Here is a 20,724-nt window from a genome sequence, read left to right on the forward strand (position 1 = left end):
GCTATTACAGTGGTAATGCATAGACTATTTTGACATATTTAAATATGTAAAATCTTCTACAGACACTGTAGTGCATTATATTTGTGAAATGTTATATATATCAGTGTTGTATATTACAGTGTTTTTTTCAATTTTTATGCATATTCATTTTTTTAAGGTATTGCAGTAGTACTTAAGTAGTATCTTGGTAGTACCTTAGTACTCTGTAATATCTGTAATATTTTTTTTTTAAATATAGAATCTTATAATTATATTTCACAACCTATTACTACATACAATACGAGGTAATAGATAGGGAAGACATGTCAAACCTAATACTTTTTTTTAATAACTCTGTTTTTATTGATTGTATAAAGCAGAACCAACAAAAACAATACAGTGCATGTTAACATGAGACATCACAGATATCTTCTCTGAGAACATACAAAGTCAGGAATTTGCATCAATAGCAGCTGAAGTGGTAGTATTTCCCCACAGCCTCCCCAATGGATAATATCCTTATGAAACCAATCCATATGTACACTATAAATACCAGAATTTCAACAGAACAGAACAGAAATTCACCAATGTATATGACATGTGCAATCCAAGTAATTAATCATTTATATCTGTGCTCCATTCAGTGCTTAAATCATTTGTAACAGTGAAACGTTCCAGTAAACTTCCCCATGCGATCAAGTCAATTAGTGCCCCCTCATCGGTGTGTGTTATCTGCAGATGTTGTTCTTCTGCAGCTCCCCATTCCAGTATCTCATATCCAGCAATGAATAGATCGGCTTCAGGGACTCACCCAGCTCATGGCCACCCTGCCCCTGCCCCTAGCCAGGACTAGAACTGGTTGTGCTAATCTGTAGCGGATTTCCCTTCCCCGTGGTCTCTTTACCACACCTAAGAGGCATGTCAGTGGCGTTGCTTCAAGGCCCAAACCTGTGACCTTCTCAACCTTCCCAGCCACCTCCCGCCAAAACTGCTTCATCTCCCTACAGGACCAAGCCAGATGTAGAAAGGAGGCACCCATTTCGCCACATTGGGGACACCTGGCTTCTCTAGTTGGGTAAATTTTGTTGAGACAATCAGATGTAATGTACATGTGGTGTACAAAATTGATATGTAGAAGCTTAAATCTGTTTTTACATGAAACTGTGCGCACTAGCAACTGGGCCGCAGACCAATCAGTGTCCTCCATTGGATCCCCTAGTTACCGCTCCTATGCTCTCCGCGCAACACAGACCACGCCTGGTTGATCCCCCCCCAAAGAGCGCCACAAAACTAGGTAATTAAATGAGTAACATCACCCAAATTTATCAGCACATTCAACACCTTCGAGGATGGTGGGGTGACAGAGAAATCACACCAGATCTCCCGCACTGCACTCTCCATCTTGGCATACTGCAGGAATTGACCCGGTCCCAAACCAAACGTGTTTTGTGCTTCCTGAAATGATATAAACTCCCCTTTGGGGTATACATACCCTGCTACAAGACATCCCCCGGCTCTCCAACTTTCCATAGACATAAAGTTATCCATGGAGCCAAGTCCCATATCTTAAGTTCCCTATCAAAGGGGGCACGTTGAATCACTTTCTTAATGGCTTGCTCCCAGATCCATGCAATGTTTCTAACCAGATATGGAACAGCTGTTTCCGACCAACCACCTTTCATCAGTATGTGTGTTAATGTGTCATTGCCAACATTCCTTCATATATTCGCTTCTCCCAATTATCCGACTCAGTCATCCACTTTGCAGCATGTTGTAAGTGCGCTGCATAGTAATAATGTTAGGGATACCCACCCCCGTCTTCTGGATCCCTCTGCAGTGTGGACAGCACCACTCTACTACGACGCCCAGCCCACACCAATGAGATCAGTAAACTGTCCAAACTAATAAAGAGCCAAGTGGTTAACAGAAATAAAGAATTTTGTACCAGGTATAGACACTGTGGCAGAATCACCATTTTCACTATAGCCGCTCTTCCCATTACAGAAAGAGGCAGCTTGTTCCAGAACAACACAGAGAGCTCAAGGCCAGTCACTACTCTTTCCACATTTTGGCCCTTGTTACAACCCTGGCGGTCAGTGATAAAGCAGCAGAAACACCGCCAACAGGCCACCGGTAAAAAAAATTGAATCATGACCATGGCGGAAACCACCAACACAAACAGCCACTTTAACACACCAACCACCACGGCGGTATCAACAAACACCGCAACAGTAACCGCCAACAGCCAGGCGGAAGACAATGTACCGCCCACAGCACAACACGCCTATCCACCAGCTTTTCCGGGGCAGTACCAATGCCATCAAAAGCACAGCGGAAACAGAACACTGAAGGGAAACGACTCACCTCTCGACACTCAAGGAAGAACCACAATGCCATGGAGCTCGAGCTGCACTTTTCCCCAATGCTGGTGTACCTTCTCATACACCAGGAACACGAACGCCGGCGAAGACGACCATGGTGAGTACTACACCTAGCACACAAGGGGGGGAGGAGGAAAAAAGAGAGTGACACACACACGCAACCGCCCCACCCCCAACACCATACACACAAACTGATGCCAGAAAATTACATATACACCCCGTAACCCTCAGGAATAATGCAAGGACAAAAGGAATGGAGTAAAATGAGTGTAATAGTACAATTTTAGAAAAATACGTCTTTAAACAATAAACAGTATATACAATATATTGAATATATACAAAAGGAGGGAACATGCCCACTCCAAAATGTCCGTGGCCCACTGGGCCATAACAAATAGGCCAAGGCCACACTTGACCCCTGCCTCAATACGGAGAGAACACTGCAGGAGCATCAGGTCAAAAACACACAGGCACCTCAGGGGAACGGGGAATGCGGGGGCACCGCAGCGGGAAGATGGTACAACGCCACTGTCCTGGAGGGGGCTCCCTGCCCACTGCTTGCTCCTGGGGAGTGCAAAGCCACAGTCTCTCAAGTGGGTGGTTTGCCCACTGCTTGGTCCTGGGGTGTGCAAAGCCACAGTCTCTCTAGTGGGTGGGTTGCCCCCTGCTTGGTCCTGAGGAGTGCAAAGCCACAGTCTCTCTAGTGGATGCCTTCTTCCGCTGGTTCTGGAGGGGGCCTTGTGCCCAGTGTGCTTCATCCTGGCAAGGAGGGGCTGAGTGGATGCCTTCATCCACTGGTTCTGGAGGGGGCCTTGTGCCCTTTGTGCTTCAACCTGACAAGGGGTGCTTGTGTGAGATGAAATGTGGTGCTTGTGTTTGCCTGAGTCACTTCTGTGTTGATTTGGGTGATTGCTGGTCTGAAGGTGTGCTTGTGATAGGCTGAGGTTGAAGGGATTGGGACTGGGTAGAGGAAGTTGGAGGGGGAGGTCTGTAGACAGGGACAATGGCTGCCATCAGTGAGTTGGCCAGAGCCTGGAATGCTAGAGTGAATGCCCTCCAGGTATGCCATTGTTTGTTGCAAATGCCCTGCTTCACCCTAGATGGCATTCAGTATGGTTGACTGCCCAACAGAAAGGGATCTCAGGAGATGAATAGCCTCCTCACTGAGGGCGGCAGGGCTGACTGGGGCAGGTCCTGAGGTGTCTGGGGCGAAGGAGATTCCCACCCTCCTGGGTGAGCAGGCACGGGAAACACACTGAGAGGCTGCTGGGAGGGCGGTGCTGGTATGGGAGTGGCAGCTGTAGTGGGGGTGGGCACAGAGGTGTCTGCCACCGCCAGGGAGCTGCCATCGGAGGTGTCGCTGTCTGTAGTGCCCCCTCCTGTCTCCGTCGTGGTGCTCCCCTCGCCCTCCATCCCACTGGTGCCCTCACTGTCAGTGGATTCGGCTTCCAGGCCCATGTGGGATGCAGCTTCCTCCATCGCCGGTGCCTCTACACACAAGAACAGGGTGACAAAACAAAAAGGAGGGGAGAGACAGAGGATACACTTGGTCAATGCCAGCAACAACACTACCATTGGCATACACAACTCACAGGGAACAGCCCTACGCACTAGGCCATCCACTACCAGTTACAATGTTAGTCACCAGCCCATGGGGTACAATGCCTAACACCATTAGCTGCACACCTGAGACCCACAGGACCCTGCCCAGTAGTAGATGCCCACTAACATCATTGGGGTTGGAGTGCATCTGAGATTGCCCAATATTGAACATACCCTGCCATGTTTGCCCTGGCCTAGGGGCACCCACAACCCACAAAACCCTTCACCCAGGTAATACCTCAACGCGTGCAAAGTCATGATTCTGAATCTGTACTCACCCCCTTGTGGCTGCTGTGATGTCTTAATGCACCCATCCAACTCCGGATAGGCCACCACCAGGATGCGGAACATCAGGGGGTCAGAGTACGATGGGCACCCCTTCCTCGTTGGGAGGCCATCCCCAGCTGGGCCTCTGCCATCTTCCTTGCCCAGCGATGCAGGTCCTCCCACCGTTTGCGGCAGTGGGTGCTCCGCCTGTCAAAGTCCCCCAGGGTCCGCACCTCCTTGGCGATAGCGCGCCAAATACCCTTTTTCTGATGGGCACTGACCTACAAAAAAAACAGCAGAAAAGGTATTAGACATACCGTCTGGACTATTATACTCATGGCCCAACATATCCCCTTACGCACATACATTGACAACGATACATGCAGCACTCTGCCCAGGACCCCTGAGACCCCCCCACACAAGGCTTACACACACAGCAATCCATACATTCATGGCCCACGCATCATGCTCACATGTACTCACCTGTTTGTCTGGAGGGCCATAGAGTAAAGGGTACTGGGGTAGGACCCCATCCACCAGTCTCTCCAGCTCCTCCGAAGTGAAGGCAGGGGCCCTTTCCCCAGACACTCGAGCCATTGTCGCTTTCAGACACAGATCACAGCAGCACTTGCAGTGGAGGTCCTCTCCTGTTGAAGGTCAGGTAGCAAGTGAGTGCACAGATATAGAATGGCGGTCACGTCCGCGGCAGTGCATACCGTCGTCGCCGGCGTACATCGCCATTGGCTCCTGGAACCCATATGGCCCAATGATAACCAATCCGACCGCAACGGCACACAACGCCAGCAGAATTACCTTATTTCTACTTGTCTATCCTCACAGGTCAAGCAGCTGCCATTTCAGGGGGGCACAGGCCATGGCACCTAACTGCGTCACAGCAGACATTGGCACATCAACTGACTTACGTGTTCACATACTGTTGGGTTCTGTAAAGCAGAAATTGCATATTAATGTTGAAATATGTGTGAATATGACCGTCTGCTCACCGTTTTTCTCCCTAGAGTTCAACCACTGAGGATGAATAGGAGATAGAGACACCCCCGTGTACAGACCCTTGCTGGGTCTGGCGACAATGGAGGACAGGCACATTATCCTGACCTACAGACTTGATAGGGCCACAATCCAAGAACTGTGTGCCCAATTGGAGCCAGACCTGATCTCAGCTATCTGCCACCTCACAGGTATCCCCCCTCTAGTGCAGGTCCTGTCAGTGCTCCATTTCCTGGCAAGTGGTTGCTTTCAAGCGACAGTGGCCATGGCATCAGGGATGTCACAGCCTATGTTCTCAAACGTGCTGACCAGAGTGTTGTCTGCCCTGCTGAAACACATGCACAGCTACATCGTATTCCCCCAGGTGGAGTATTTGGCCACAGTGAAGGCTGACTTCTATGCACTGGGACATATCCCCAACATCATTGGTGCCATTGATGCTACACATATTGCATTTGTCCCCCTCCCCAGAGAAATGTGTTCAGCAATAGAAAAAGCTTTCACTCTCTGAATTTGCAGATGGTGTGTTAGGCAGACCAGTACATCTCCCATGTCAATGCCAAGTATCCTGGCTCTGTGCATGATGCCTTTATCTTGAGGAATAGCAGCATCCCATATGTGATGTCTCAACTCCAAAAGCACCGGGTGTGGCTAATAGGTGAGCCCATGGTCCCCACCTAGTTGATATAGGTATATGGGTTTGGCCCTAAGGGTTAGTGTGTGGCTAATAGATATCCCTCGATATTTGCAGGTGACAGTGGTTACCCCAACCTCTCATGGCTACTGACCCCAGTGAGGAATGCCAGGACAAGGGCAGAAGAACGTTACAATGAGGCACATGGGCGAACAAGGAGGATCATTGAGCGAACCTTTGGCCTCCTGAAGACCAGATTCCGGTGCCTCCATCTGACAGGTGGACTACTCACCCAAGAAGGTGTGCAAGATCATTGTTGCATGTTGCATGTTGCACAACCTGGCCTTGAGACACCAGGTGCCTTTTCTGCAGGAGGATGAGCCTGGAGATGGTCTTGAGGCAGCGGTGGAGCCTGTGGACAGTGACTAAGAGGAGGCAGAGGAAGAAGATGTGGACAACAGAACTGCACTATTTCAACAGTACTTCCAGTGACACACAGGTAAGACACTGTAACTTCACCTTCCATTGCAGTTTTGTGTTGGACATTAAACATGGCAGCCTGATTTCCCTATTTCTATGGCCACTTACTGTACCCTTTGGCATCTCTATTTTCAGATCTCTGTGCCCCACTTTGGCTCCTGGTGTGTTTACTGTTGCCCACTACAGGTTATACCTATTTAAATATGACAGTACATTTGAATTGCAATGTTTACAGTTTGTGAAACTAATACATTTGTCAAACAATTGACAGACTCCATATTCGATTTCGTTTAAACAGTGTTTATTTAGGTGCTAATAAGTGGAGGGGGTATTGCAATGGGCTGGGTTGCTAATGGAGGAAAGTCCAGGGTAGAGTCCAGTCTATTTATTTCACAGGCACATTGTCCAAGGGGTCATAGGAAGGGGAGCAATGGCAGTTCAAGGTGGACAGGGTGACAGAGTGGGACTCAAGGGTGACAATCAGGAGAGTCTTATTTCCTGGTGGGGTCTTGGCAATGTTCTCTGGCCTCTGCCTGGATCGCAGGGACTGTTTGCGTGGTGGTTCTCCTTCTGCAGGCTGCAGGTGTGGATGTTCCTCAGGTCCTCCATGATCCCCAGGTACTGTCCCTCCTGCAGCCGCTGGGTCTCCTGCAACTTGGCCAGTATCTGGCCCATCGTCTCCTGGGAATGGTGGTATGCTCCCAGGATGTTGGTGAGTGCCTCGTGGAGAGTCAGTTCCCTGGGCCTGTCCTCCTTCTGTCGCACAGCAGTCCTCCCATCTTCCCTGTTGTCCTGTGCCGCTGTCCCCTGAACCGTGTGCCCACTGCCACTGACCCCTGGTCCCTGATTGTCCTGTGTTTGTGGAGTTGCCTGGTGTCCCTGTAGTGGTGGACACACTGCTGAGTGACGTTTCCTGGGTACAGAAGCATGGGCACGCTGGGTAGGTGCTGTGGTGGTGTTTCCTGAGGGGGAGGCTCTGTGGTGTGTTGGGACTGTGTTTGGATAACCGACTGTCCAGAGGTCCCTGATGGGCCAGGTTGGTCATCGTGATCCAGGCGTGCAGAGCTGCTGTCATCACTGTGGGCCTCTTCTGGGGCGGGGGAATGGATGTGGCTGGCACCTCATCTCTGGTGATGTTGAGTGGGGGTCCTGTGGGGATGTAAATGCAGTGATATGTTTTCTGCGTGTGCCATCTTGTGCATGGGTATGTTTCCCTCTATGGTTGTTATTAGCAAGGCAGCTTTGGCTTGTGTGAGTTGTGATTGGTTTGGCTAAGTGATTGTCACTAGTGTGCATGCTGTGGTGATGGGTGTCCATGCAGGTCTGTGAGTGGTGTCCATGCATTGTTGTTGCATACAGGGCTTGGTATTGGGATGGGTGGGTTGTGATGGTGGGGTATATGTGAGGTGGTGGAGTGATGGGGGTGTGGGTAGGGGTTGTTGTTTGTGATGGCATGCAGGTAGGGTGAGGGATAAAGTAGTAAAGAGTTGACTTACCAGAGTCCAGTCCTCCGGCTACTCCTGCCAGGCCCTCAGGATGCATGATCACCAATGCTCCTCCCATGTTGTTAGTTGTGGGGGAGGAGGTGGGGGTCCCCCGTCAATCCTCTGTTCAGCTATCTGGTGTCTCGCAACCACGGAACGCACCTTCCTCCGTAGGTCGTTCCATCTCTTTCTGATGTCATGCCTCGTTCTTGGGGTCTGTCCCACAGTGTTGACCCTGTCCATGACTCTCCGCCATAGCTCCATTTTCCTTGCAATAGATGTCTGCTGCACCTGTGATCCGAAAAGCTCTGGCTCTACCCGGATGATTTCCTCCACCATGACCCTTAGCTCCTCCTCTGAGAACCTGTGGTGTCGTTGAGGTGCCATGGGTGTAGTGTGAGTGGTATGTGTGAGGGTGTGTGGGGTGATGTGTTGTGGTGTGTGCTGTGAGGTGCATGGATGGTGTATGGGTGATGGTGTTTTGTGGCTCAGACCTAGTGGGTGCTCCTGGCTTGTCTCTCTCTCTCACTTGCCAAAATCTTTGGCTCGTAAAGGGTTGTGGGTAGTGTGTGTGTGTGTGTTTTATATTGGTGTGGGTGTGTGGGTGTGGTGTGTGTGTCAGGTGTGTGTAGTTTGAATTGTCCAATGTGGTGTTGTTTTGTTAGTGTGTGTGAATATTGAGCACAGCGGTGTGCACCGCCAATGGTTTACCGCAGTTGAATGACTGCCGTTGTGATTCGTGGCTCATGATGCTGTGGGTGTATTTCTGTTGGTGTAACGGTGTGGGTTTTGGTACCGCCAGTTTATCAGTGACCTTTGGTTTGCCGGACTTGTGTGTGTCTGTCTGTATAGTGGCAGATTTCTATGTGTGGGTCATAATACGGGTAGCGTAATACCGCTGCAGTCATAGTATGTTGGTGGCAGTCAGCATGGCGATAAGCGGCACTTACCACCAATGTTGTAATGAGGGCCTATATGTCTCATGTGCTTCTTCAGTGTGAGTAACCCTGATACCTGGGTATCTGAAACTCTCCAGTTCCCACCCGAGCCCCACCACTGGCAAGTCCTCCAGACGGTTACCACAAAGGAGCCCCAGAGAGAACAGGAGTGACTTATTCCTTTTCAGCTTAAGGCCTGATACAGCCCCGAACTCCTCCAACAACCGCAACATCAAAGGCACTGAAATACTTGGCGCGCAAAGATATATCAAAGCATCATCCGCATATAATGAAATGGTGTGGGTTATCTGTCCCACCCGAATGCCCCAGGGGACAAATTCCTCATGCAGCCACACTGCTAGTGGCTCCACCGCTAAGGCAAAAAGAAGCAGTGAAAGCGGACATCCTTGTCTAGTTCCCCTACAAACTACCCAGGATTCCGACAGTTCCCCTCCCACCTGGTCAAACATAATACTTACCTATATTTAAGGCCCTAAGCTAGAACACCTGCAAAGCGGCCTTAACCACCATGGCTGCCTGCAATTATTGTAAAGACAGTCATTTTCCAATCAGATAATGTACTGTGGTACTACCTTGAAACTACAGCAGCCACAGATATAACTAAAACAAAATACCTTGTAAGTTAACATTTACTTACTCTGCTTACCTGCACTACCCCAAAAAATCATCTACACCCAAAATTGGCAAACTGACTAAATTGGCTGAAACGCATCATGTGGTGATTTTTCAATAAATTGGAAACTTTTGGCTGCACCTTGAGTTTGGATTTGAGATTGTCTCTGCTAAGTGTGTTCCTTTGGCAGCTGTTCCTCTTCCTGCATGTTTGGGGGCATCTCGGAGGGGGAGCCTGTGTTTTGAATTCTAATACATATATATATAAATTGCTTCATAAACTAAGCTGCACTCCCAGAGGTGAAATATGGCAATCCTCATTAATGAACAGAGCAATTTGTAGCAGATTTCTTCCAGAGCATATTCTCAAACCCCACAACGCGTTTCAACTTCCGTCTCCATCAGATGGTGCTAATCTGTATTCACACATAGTCCCAATTAACCTGCCTTTTGATTGCAGAGGCATGATGGTACTTGTAGTGTAGTTACCCAAGCTACGTGGGAGTCATTGTGAATCACGATATTTAACACTACTACTTGTTGTTAATACTGCACTGAATAAAGTTTTCAATCACAGTGCCACATAAACACAAATCCCAATTGCAGATTTTTCAACAGATAATGTATTTCCAAAAATGATGCTCCCACTGTAACGCAGTCATAAGCTCCCCACCATGCCCCTTCGAAACTGTATTGCAAAATATATTGCACCAAAACCACCGGACTCTGAAATCCGAGCCGCACGGTATTAATTAACACTTATCAAGGAACTCAATGTGGCACAGGCGCTTAAGAAGTCTGTTTTATTTCCTCGTCTTCAATGGGCAAATAACAACGCCAGAGATAAGTATCTCCTTGCCTCCATGAAATCCACAGTCTTTACAATCATACCGGGTGCTCTGCTTGCAATAAACATCCAAAGAAGTTGGTCTTATAAACAGAGCACTCTATCTACTCTATCTATTTAGATTGTTGTTTAAATGTTGTATAAATGTTTGTAGTTCATGTAAATAATTATTTTTTATATTGTTATGTATTTACATATACATTTTATTGGGGTGAATTATACTTTGGCAATGTAATATAATTTCTTTTGTATTCACATATGTATTTATTTTGAATGTTTATTGTAATTATTTCTTTAATGTAAAACATACTTTTTATGTTTATTGTCAATAAGTAATTATTTTGGCGATATTGTATTTGATATTGTGTGAGGTGATATTTTTGCCATATCGTGCTTTTCAAAGGTGACAATATTTTTGTTTCTGACATTTGTGTTTTTAAAAGACGTAAAAAACTATATTTTCAATATCAATGTGTTCTTGATTTTTGTGAATTCATTAGTTAGGTATAGGAAGGCAATATTTTTGTTAATTATATTTCTTTTCTGATATGTTTGCATTTCAATATTGTACGCAGTGATATTATGTCAGTGATCCTTTACATCCGTACAAAACACCACAGCCCTACAGGCAGTGTTGTATTAGATGCATTCCACATCACAATATGGCTCAATACATGATACAGTTGACAATTCACTGCTGCCTAGTGCAAGCCGTGAGCCAGAATCATAGCAACAGTGTCCAGCAATTAATGGAAAGACATACAACTTCTTAGACATATTGGTTAATGCCTTCATGCAAAACAATAAACAATTGGAGCGGTACTTTCAGGTACCCGACTTGTTTGTCCCATTATACCACTGAAAGTGTGAGGACTCATAGTGGTGTCCATCACCACCAGTGCAAGGGAATGCGGAGTAGGGCGAGGCAGCCTTGCAGCTAAAGGACACTGACGTCACCCCTGGTCATGACGAGTCATCACTGTTATGTTGTGGTGGCTGCAGCTGGCCATCGCTGTTGTATTTGGGTGAGACTCTACAATGGCATCCCTGGTATGTGCGCTAGCAATACGTCATAATTCCAGTCTCTTCTCCCATCAAGGGATATCACAAAGGATATCACTCTACCAGGTGTCCCAGCTGTGAGTTTTCTCCTTCACCTTTCCAGATCAGGGCCCAAAGGACTTTTCCAATTCATAAATAGCTGGGGCCTAGCTAGCACCAGTTCCAGGTCAATAAATCTGCTTATCACCAAGTTAGTTTTGGCTCTCGGGAAATGCCCCAGAAGGCACACCATTGGCTCAAGGCCAATATCACACTCTGTAGCATGGAAACTGTATAGTAGCATTTTAGAATAGTTGGCCAGTCAGCATTAGTAATTTGCAGTCCTATGCAGTCACCAGGAGTGAGTGATACAGGAGTGTGATCGCCCTGGTCCTACAAATGATAAGGTAGCTGAATTGCATACATTCATGTTCGGGGGTTCCTCTACACCCCTGATCCATCACTTGCACCATCCACATTAGAGTGCTAAACAACAGGAAGTGCCCATGTGGTAAGTTATATTCTTCTCAGAGTTGATGGAAATTCTTGCTGGTGCCTCCCGCAAACAAGCCACCATCCGGGATCAGAGCCCCTCCTCCTACACATGCAATCCTCTCCAGTTCCCTTGAAGAGGCCAAACCAATAGTGATGTAATAGGTATTTTTGTGGTATATGGCAGTCACCTTTGGGTTCTTTGCAACACACAGGGAAAACAAACTGAAGCGTCCGCAGTGATATGGCTAGCTTCTGAATCTTCCTCCTCTTTGTATGTGACAGTCTCTTATGATGTTGCATCAGAATATCTGATTCTTCCACTACTGTTGCCACAGTGGAACTCCAACCTGTGATCTTGGCCACAACTTTAGCCTGTACTGTCATGGCTGTTTTTCTGATGGTTTGTGCCTCTGCCTTTGTCTCAGTCTCATTGTTAAAGATCTTTCAGATGTACACATTTTGGGTGATAAATAATTTGTGAAAATTAATAATTACTGATGATGCATATGACCATAACCATTAAATAAATAATTTTGCACTCGCAATGAGATGATTATTTTATTTAGGAGCAGGAAAATAATGTAGTATAGTTGTGCCACATTTGTAACCTGTTTAACTGAATTTGATGCAGTGTCTGGAGTTCTGTTCATCGTGCTCCTGCTCGTTCCCATCCCCCCCAATCAGCAGCCCGCTAAAAGCCTTCTCTCCTCACAGTTTCTGTGGAACATGGCAATGACGTCAATAGATTGTAGTAATAGGGAGAATAGAAAGCGTGTATTGTGAAATAAACTTTCCATTGAGTACCTAAAGTATCACTTTGAAGGATTTCCACTGGAACTTCTGTAGTTGGTGAGCTAAAGAAAACAACTCTATGAGTTAGTATTCAATAAATGTTTCGCATTGGATTGAACATCTCTGGAGTGCAGTTGCTGAGGAAGCAAACAGAAGATTTCTCTTACCATAAAAAATGGGTTAGTGTTAAGAACTTTATGAATTTATGTAATTGTTTGTGATTTGTCAGTGCGATCTAACCATGGTCATACTTTACTGAAACCTTTCAAAACTTAATTTTGATCTGGAACTCGTTGAGTGGTCCCAGTTTCTTTCTTTTTTAATCAAACTACTTTTATTTCAGTATTTTCTTTCATAGCTAAATATAAACTGTTAAAAATCTGTTCACAGAAATGATGATTAAGTTTGAGAAAAATACGGAATAAAAATAGGAAGATTACTTCTCTGCTAAATTTGTCTGATTGAAGGGGAAGGTGGTCTCTTGCTGCTAGATCACTGAGAATGGTTGAACATCGGAACTGGTAAATATTTGGGTTTGTGGTATTGAGGTTCAAGAAGTTATTGTGGTTTGGCTCCCATTTTGCGCCTCCTCCTAAGACCTAAAACGAGCCCTCCCCTATTTTCCTGTTGTGTGTCACAATCCATTTCTCTGCCCATGCTTCTTCCGTTACCATAAAGAAGTGCAAGAATATACCATCCAGGACTTTTAACTTTGCAGGGAAAAACAGCACATAATCTAGGTCTGGTAACTAGAGATGCTGTCAAACCTCTACAAATTTGTACTTCTGGTGCTGCACAGCTGTGGTAAAATTCAGAAACAAACACTTTGCTGTTGCCCGTCATATATGGGTGGTTTCATTGAGCAAGCTGCAGCAGACAGTCCTTGCTCTTGCAATAGATGAACCTTGCTACCATGGCTGCGAAGAGGCATCAGGTCTCAACTGTATCATGGGCACACTGTGGGCCCTATCTGCAGAGAAAACTGTGGGCCTGAGATAGAGTTTGGCGGAGGAGTTACTCCGTCACAAACATGCCTTCTATCCCATCCCCCATATTACAAGTTCCGTGGCTATAATTGAATTGTGCTATGGCTGATGGGATATCCGAAATGTTTGTGACAGAGAAACACCCTCTGCCAAACTCTAAATCAGGCCCTTAGACAGGATCACTGGTGCTGCTATTCTGGAGAACTATTTCTCTAGACAAAGTTCCATGCTAGGTCCCTCATTTTTTTCAGGAAGCCATCTATGTGAACACATTCCTCGTTGATCTACCCCAGAGTCCTATGCCCTGTACTCCAGACCCTTTCTTGTCAGTCAGCTGTTTGTTCAAGGAGTTTCTGCATCAAGTGTCGAATTATGACCAACGAAGATTTTTTTCCAACACACTGTCACCAAATTTGCAATCTCAGGTCAAACATCTGTAGCTACTGTGTCAATCTTTAGATCAAGGGCCTCCTTAGGACAACTAATTGCTGTCAGCATCACCTCAGTTTGTCCTCTAGGGGGAGCATTACTTCTGATTGTTCCATGCCAGTGGCCAAAGCATATTTTTTATCAGTAGCCAGTCCACCTATTGCTTGGGTGACAATAAAGCTGCAAAGACTGCCAGGTTCCACAGCTCCTTGATTTCTGCAATTGTATAGATGTCTGAAAACAGTAGAAGGCTGAACTCCGAAATTCCTTAGCCATGGGCAGTAATCCCTCACTGTCAACCTCGAGATGGTGAAAAAGTCTTTGGCAGCCCTTTCTCACTGTCAGCCTCAACATGGTGGCCAGGAGGCCTGGGGCAGCCCTATGACTCAAGCCCCTAAGGTTTGGAATTTCTTGGGGTTTATTTGATCACACTTTTTTATTTGTTTCCCAAGTGTACGAATTTGCTACAGTCTGTTTCCTCCTCTGGATATACTAAAAAAAGATTATTTTGTTTCTGCCACAAGAGGTGAATTTATAATGGTCCAAGCAGTGCTTAATTGTAAGCAAATAAGTTCTGGTGACCAAAATCTGTGTTAGGACACTGCCACCCCATTCCACAATGTGCACTGTACACTTACATACTAGAGTAGGTCACTGCCTGCATGGGCATCACCTATGGCATTTGTTTTTGGAATGGTTGAACGTTTTATTAACAACATCAAGAACAAAATAAAGCGAACAAAACTGATGAAAATCACAGTTCATCAACCTTCATGCCAAACTCCTTTTTTGGAAATATCTTTATTAGGCTTTTTGTAGCATATTAAATAGTAACATCTGGCAGCTTGTGTGGGAAAACTTGGCTGATTGCAGAAGCCCCCTTTAGAAGCAGGGACTCATGAGGGAAAACTGCCAAATTAATTTCTCCCCATTGTAGTCAATGGCCCCATAACTAACATGGAGAGATTATATTATAAAACAATAACGTCTTATTTTCCATAGGGATGAGCTAAATGTGGTAAGTTTGGTGTCAAAAATTAATGATATAATGAATCCACCAACTTCCTAGTGTTAACTTTAGTTTATATAACACAGGGAAAGAGCTTTAGTGCTCTTTCTGAAAGTTACAAAATTCAGCCCTGTAGATCACTTTACTGATTGGTCAGACTCTGGCAGCCTGAGTCAGGCTGCCTTGATGAGGTGTGTAGTGGCGTGGGCTGAAACAAAGGAAGCATCTGGTGGGTGGATAACTGCTACAGCAGATGGCAGAGCAGGATGGGAGAAAAGTAGCCAAACTGGTCTTCCAAGGATGGAAAGCCACCTGGGTCAGTAACTGGGTCTCTCCCATTCCCTGCAGCCCCAGAAAGCTAGGAGCCCCCGATTAGATTAGGAGAGGGGCTGGAAAGGGATGTGTTAAGGGAAACTCAGCTGCACCAGTGGGTGGTCTCAGCCAGATCTAAACTCTAAGACTGAATTTTTGCCATCTTGGATTCTTAAGGAATGTTGCTCCCGGGGGTTGATTTTTGCCACACTTCCCAGGAAGTGGTCTCTCACAAGTGGGGTGGCCTGAACTCTATTGGACAAGAGCACCCCCTGCTTCACACCCCAAGGAGTAAGGATAAATATGGCAGAGCTGCCCCACAATTCAGATCCCTGCTGGAAGAAGATACTGGCAGAAGAAGCACTGCCCTGCTGGACCCTGGACTGCACCTGGACCCTGCACTCAGAAGGACTGCACTAGCTGCACACTTTGAGCTTCATCAAGAAAAGGACTTTGCATTGCTTCTGCAACTCTAGGATGGACTCCCTGTAAGCTAGAGGTACATAGGTGCTACTCAGAGTCCCCTATATCACGTCCTGAAAGAATAGCCCAGCTGACCAGTGTCCAGTGGCCATTTAAAGATTCTGACCAGGTGCATTCTGGGAACTGAAGTCCCAACTTCCATGGAGCAACTCAGAGTGCCTGGAACCTTGGAGCAAGTTTGTGGACACTTTTAGGACCCAACATGTACTTCTGGAAGAAGATCCAAAAGTTTTGGAGCAGTCCATAAGTTGACCGACCTGACATCGGGAGTCAAGCTGCCCACCGTCAATTGCGACTCGGCCTGAATTATAGGTTCATCTCGTAGAAAGTCAAACCGACGAAGTTGCATTGAAATCAGCTTGCTGAGGGAGACTGTCCGACCTCGGGGGAGACAAACCCCTGAAAAGTTTCTAAGTATGAAGGTAAACGTTTGACCGAGCCCTCTTGCACAGTGTATCCAAGAAGAGCTCCATCGCAGTTGTACTCAACTTTTGACTTTGCCCCGGTCGAAAAAAAACTCCAAGAAATTTTCTAAGTGTGAAGGTAAAACTTTAACTCAGGCCTCCTGCTCAGTGTATCCAGGCAGTGCTTCATTGCGGTCAGCCTCAAATTTTGACTTTGCCCTGGTCGAGTGCGACCAGATGTCCCCGGTTGATGCTTTTGGTTTTTAGACGCTACAAAGCATTTTTTTAATTTAATCTTTAAAAATTAATATCTCACATTCCCTACATTGGATTTTTGTCGCATTGGTGTCATCTTAAAGAACAAATATTTCCGATTTTTATAGATTGATGTTAGATTTTTATTGTGTTTTGTGCTTTAGTTATTTTCTGTTTTGTGGATAGTAAATGCTTTACACACCTGTCTCCTATGTTAAGCCTAACTGCTCATGGGACAAGCTATCAAGAGTTGTGCAAGGATTAATTTACTGAGACCTTGATTGGACCTAGTGGGGGTTTGTGGCCTATTGCTAGGTGCAGGTACCTTCCCTTACCAATAATCCATTTTCCAACAGCTTGCAGAATATGCAATCGATCATACATGTGCTCAAAGTTACAATGCACAGCAATAGCCATATAGGCTCCAGGTGCAGTGAGCCAGGATGTTATGTTTCAGACATCTGTTGGGGCAAGCTCCTTTGTATTGTAAGTAGGGAAAATGTGTGGGGGTCACGAGGTGAAGGCGATGGAGCGGGTCAGTTTCCATGTCCAGGCGATTGTGTAATCATGCATAGGTAAGGTGAGTGGACGGCTGGGGTGTCTAGTATTGGGGATGCGCTGGGCGGGAGAGGGGCTGGCCACACCCCCGTATTGGGCCCCATGAGAGCTAGAGCTTCCATGTTAATGACAGCAGAGCCTGAAGGATCATGGTAGTAGGTCATCATTTCTTACCTCCTGTGTGAAGTGAGTAAGCATGGTGGCCCATTGAGGGGAATGGGCTGCTTGCAGAGTCTGCAAACTTCCTCATAGCGAAGTGGGTTTTCTTCCGCTACTCCCCATTTGCTTAGGGCTTTCTTCCACACCTCTGGGAGTAGCGCAGGAGAGCGCCAGTGTAGTGTAAGGGTATTATTGGCCATCACCTATGGCTTTTGATGTTATCAATACCCTTATAGTTGTTGTTCATTTGGGGGATCCATATTGTGTGTAAGGACGTTAATGGATTTTGTTTAATTTTTAGCTTGCAATCTTGCATGTCTTAATGCTAGTTAACACAACAGGCTTAATTCTGATACATATATGTAACAAAAATGAACAGAAATGTACAAACATGCCCTCATCCAGTAAAATCTGCTCAATTTAGCATTCCAGATCACTGGAAACTAGCATCCTTCAAAGTGGTACCAGACATGAATTGAAGCATATGAGCTAAGAAAGCCACTTTTCTCAAGGGAGTTTCAGGGGGCTCTGTAAGAACTTTCATGAAATATTACACTACTTTCATGGTCCACTTTGGGGATGTGCCCAAGTAAAAGTATACATCAGCAAGATTTGTTTACAATGAGTTATGTGCGGTTTTCCGTTCAATGAATTTCATATCATTCAGTTACTGCATATTCCGTTGAGCATCAGTTTGATGCCCAGTGTATATCTTTCTAAGATTTCAAGAGAAGAGAGGAGACACTGAAGGAGAGGGAAGTGGAGGAGAGGGGAATTGTGTGGAAGGAGCTTAGCTGTGTGTGGTGCAGTGGAGTTGATGATGAGTGGAGAACACAAAAAAGGAAAAGTGCAGGAGAGGGGGTGAGGGAGAAACTGAAGAAGAGGAGAGTACTTGGGCGAGAGGGCGAGGTGGAGGTAGTGCAAGACATTTGATAAGGCTGCAAACAAAAGGAGAAGAGAGGAGAGCATAAGACGGAGAAGGGAAGAGGAGGTGGGGTGCAAACTAGAAAAGAGGTGAGTGCAAGATAGTCATGAGCATAGGGGAGATGAATGCAAGAGAGAGGAGGTGACAGGATGACAGGAGGTGACAGGATGAGGCAAAGACGGTAGATTGCAAGAGAGAAGAGTGTAATATAGAGGTTTGGTGGTCAAAAGAGAAAAGGAGAAGGGGAGAGATATGGGAGCTGATGGATGGTCAGACTGTTGGGTGCAAAGATACTGCACACACACCAGTGCTCACCTTTAGCTGTGAGAGAAAAGCTGAGGTCTGAGTGTCCTTCTCAAATCAGACAGGACATTAGATAGCTTATTGGGTGAGCTCAGGTGCAAACGGCTGCTGATGAATGATACTGGTTCGAGATTATACCAGGGCTCGTTGAGTGGTTGTTTGTTATATGGGTGCTCAAGGGGAGCTTATTTACTTGTTCAGGAGGTGACCATCACTTCTTGTTAAATGTGTTGTATTGATGTTTGATGGGTGCTTAAATTTAGGTGGTTGAAATTAACTGGCAGGAGTGACAACAGCAGGAATTCTGAAATACGTTATTAAAGGAGATGTAAAGTGTCATTAGTTGGTGCTGGTGTTCATTCTGATATTTCAATTTACTTAGTAAGGTAAAATCTTACCGGTTGTGAATAATTAAGCAAGGAATTCTCCCTGTAGATGCTTTTATAACATGGTTTTTATCCCTTTCTCTACAGTGAACGGGCTCTCTTCTTTTGCTCTACATTTCACGAGTAGTTTGTCTGGGTTTCTGAACAGCCCATAAAAATGCCTTCCAGGTGGGTGCAACCACTGCAGACGGATGCCCATGCTCCATACATCATCATTCTGTGATCCAAAGGTGTAAGCTATCATATCTGGTCTGAGTTCCGTGCTTATTCATGAAACAGGGGATAGTATGGCTTTGCCCACTGTTAAGCCCTTGAAGTAAAGGCAATGGGCAGTGGAATCAAGATAGAACTCGAGGGATCAGTTCGAAAGCATGGTCTCTCCAAAAAACGACACATTGGGAACCACTCTCCATCTTGTATTCACTCCCCGGAAATGAACCTAAGCTCGCAAGAGCCTTTTACTCCGCACCTCCGGCCCTTTTAGGGCCTTTTACTACGCCTCAATCCTACCCCACCCATCCAGGACCTGATCTCATAATCTTGGAAAATAGACCTGCAGTCCCAAAATAAATACATAGATCTCAAAGTAGTCATTTGGGTTGTTGAAAGTTTAATTATATACTGATTAAGTAAATATTGTACAACTTGTTGACCTGCGGTTATTTGTTATTTATGAGCAGTGAAAGCATTTCCTAATCTAAATTAATACAGCTTTTTATGAAATTGTCTTCAGATTTGGTGCCCTAGCCAATGCTTTGCAGATGTTTGTAACCTTACAGATGTGTCTGCTACATTAACCTGTATGGTCTACTGGTAAGGGCATCGAGAAATCAAATATCTCTTGGCAAACAATAGAAGGCCTTGCCAAATTTCATACTCATTTTCCTGGAAACTGCTTGGAAACGTATGTATTATTAAACAGTATTTAGAGAGCGAAGGGAAAAAAATACAATTTTGCTATCATTTTCCAAAATTGACTTGGAGGTGTGTCCCACCCCCCACAACATTGTTTCTGGTGGAAGATTGGTGCACCATGAAAGATTTGGAATATATCACAAGTGCCCCTTTCAAAATGCATGTAAAACATATGGTTTTAGCTAATGTATTTGAAATGTATGTTATAAAATGCACAAATTAATCAATTTTTTCAAAATGAAACACTTCCATCAAATCACCACGAGAGAAGACATTCTTGCTCCCTGGTCCTCACTTTAAAGGTTCACCAGCTACCACTGTTTGTGGAGTAGCTGAGGAAGAAATGTTGGAAAGGGTTCAATTCCTGCACCGTGAGCCAGGCCATTGTAAGGGATTAAGGGATTAAGAGCTCACATTACTAACTGACAATCCTCGTAGTATTCCTGCCAACATCAGTTTATTTCCTGAACACCTCTATCAGCTGGCTCTTTTCAGATGACCAGTGACACCACACTACACATTTCACATGCAAGCAGATTCAGATGACTGTACCTGGTGCTGCATTGTCTCCCCAACTGAGAGAATCAGTACACACCAGTGCAAATTAGGCAACATGTGACTCTAGTATTAAGAGCTTGCACATCCCAATCTGTTCTTTGAGCATTGGAGTGCACATATGCTTCACTATATCAAACCCAGACCACTGAACATCTGCCTCACAGTTTCAACCAGTTGCATGCAATCATTGTACAAACCATCAGCAATGCCAGGGGGCACATCATGAACGCACATGCACCCCAACAGCTTCAGCACTGAGGAACCCCAACCTAATTGCAGTCTGGAGTCTGAGGTGACAAGGTGCTGCAGAAAATGATATACTGGTCTTTGGAAAACACATGCAGCAACGTTAACATTTCCTGCTGTGTGTTACAGAGCATTGGATTAATTCAGGCCACTCACCATGGCTTCAACCATGTGATGTTTCCAAACTTAGGTCTCAAGCTGTGTAGAGCAAGAGC

General features: G+C 45.7%; 1 protein-coding gene across 2 annotated transcripts in view; it reads left to right on the top strand.

Moving 5' to 3' along the window:
- The window catches only part of LOC138250304 (P2Y purinoceptor 8-like), a 319,845-nt gene that overhangs the window by 294,064 nt on the left and 5,057 nt on the right, over positions 1-20,724 (top strand). The window contains exon 2 of one of the 2 annotated variants that reach the window (XM_069205053.1): positions 18,878-18,958. The exons of the other annotated variant lie outside the window; for it this stretch is intronic. Coding sequence (XP_069061154.1) covers positions 18,948-18,958 — 11 coding nt within the window. The 5' untranslated portion in view covers positions 18,878-18,947. The remainder of the gene's footprint in view (positions 1-18,877; positions 18,959-20,724) is intronic. 2 annotated transcript variants of the gene reach the window in all.

The sequence above is a fragment of the Pleurodeles waltl genome, chromosome 8, assembly GCF_031143425.1.
Source record: "Pleurodeles waltl isolate 20211129_DDA chromosome 8, aPleWal1.hap1.20221129, whole genome shotgun sequence".
Lineage (NCBI taxonomy): Eukaryota > Metazoa > Chordata > Amphibia > Caudata > Salamandridae > Pleurodeles > Pleurodeles waltl.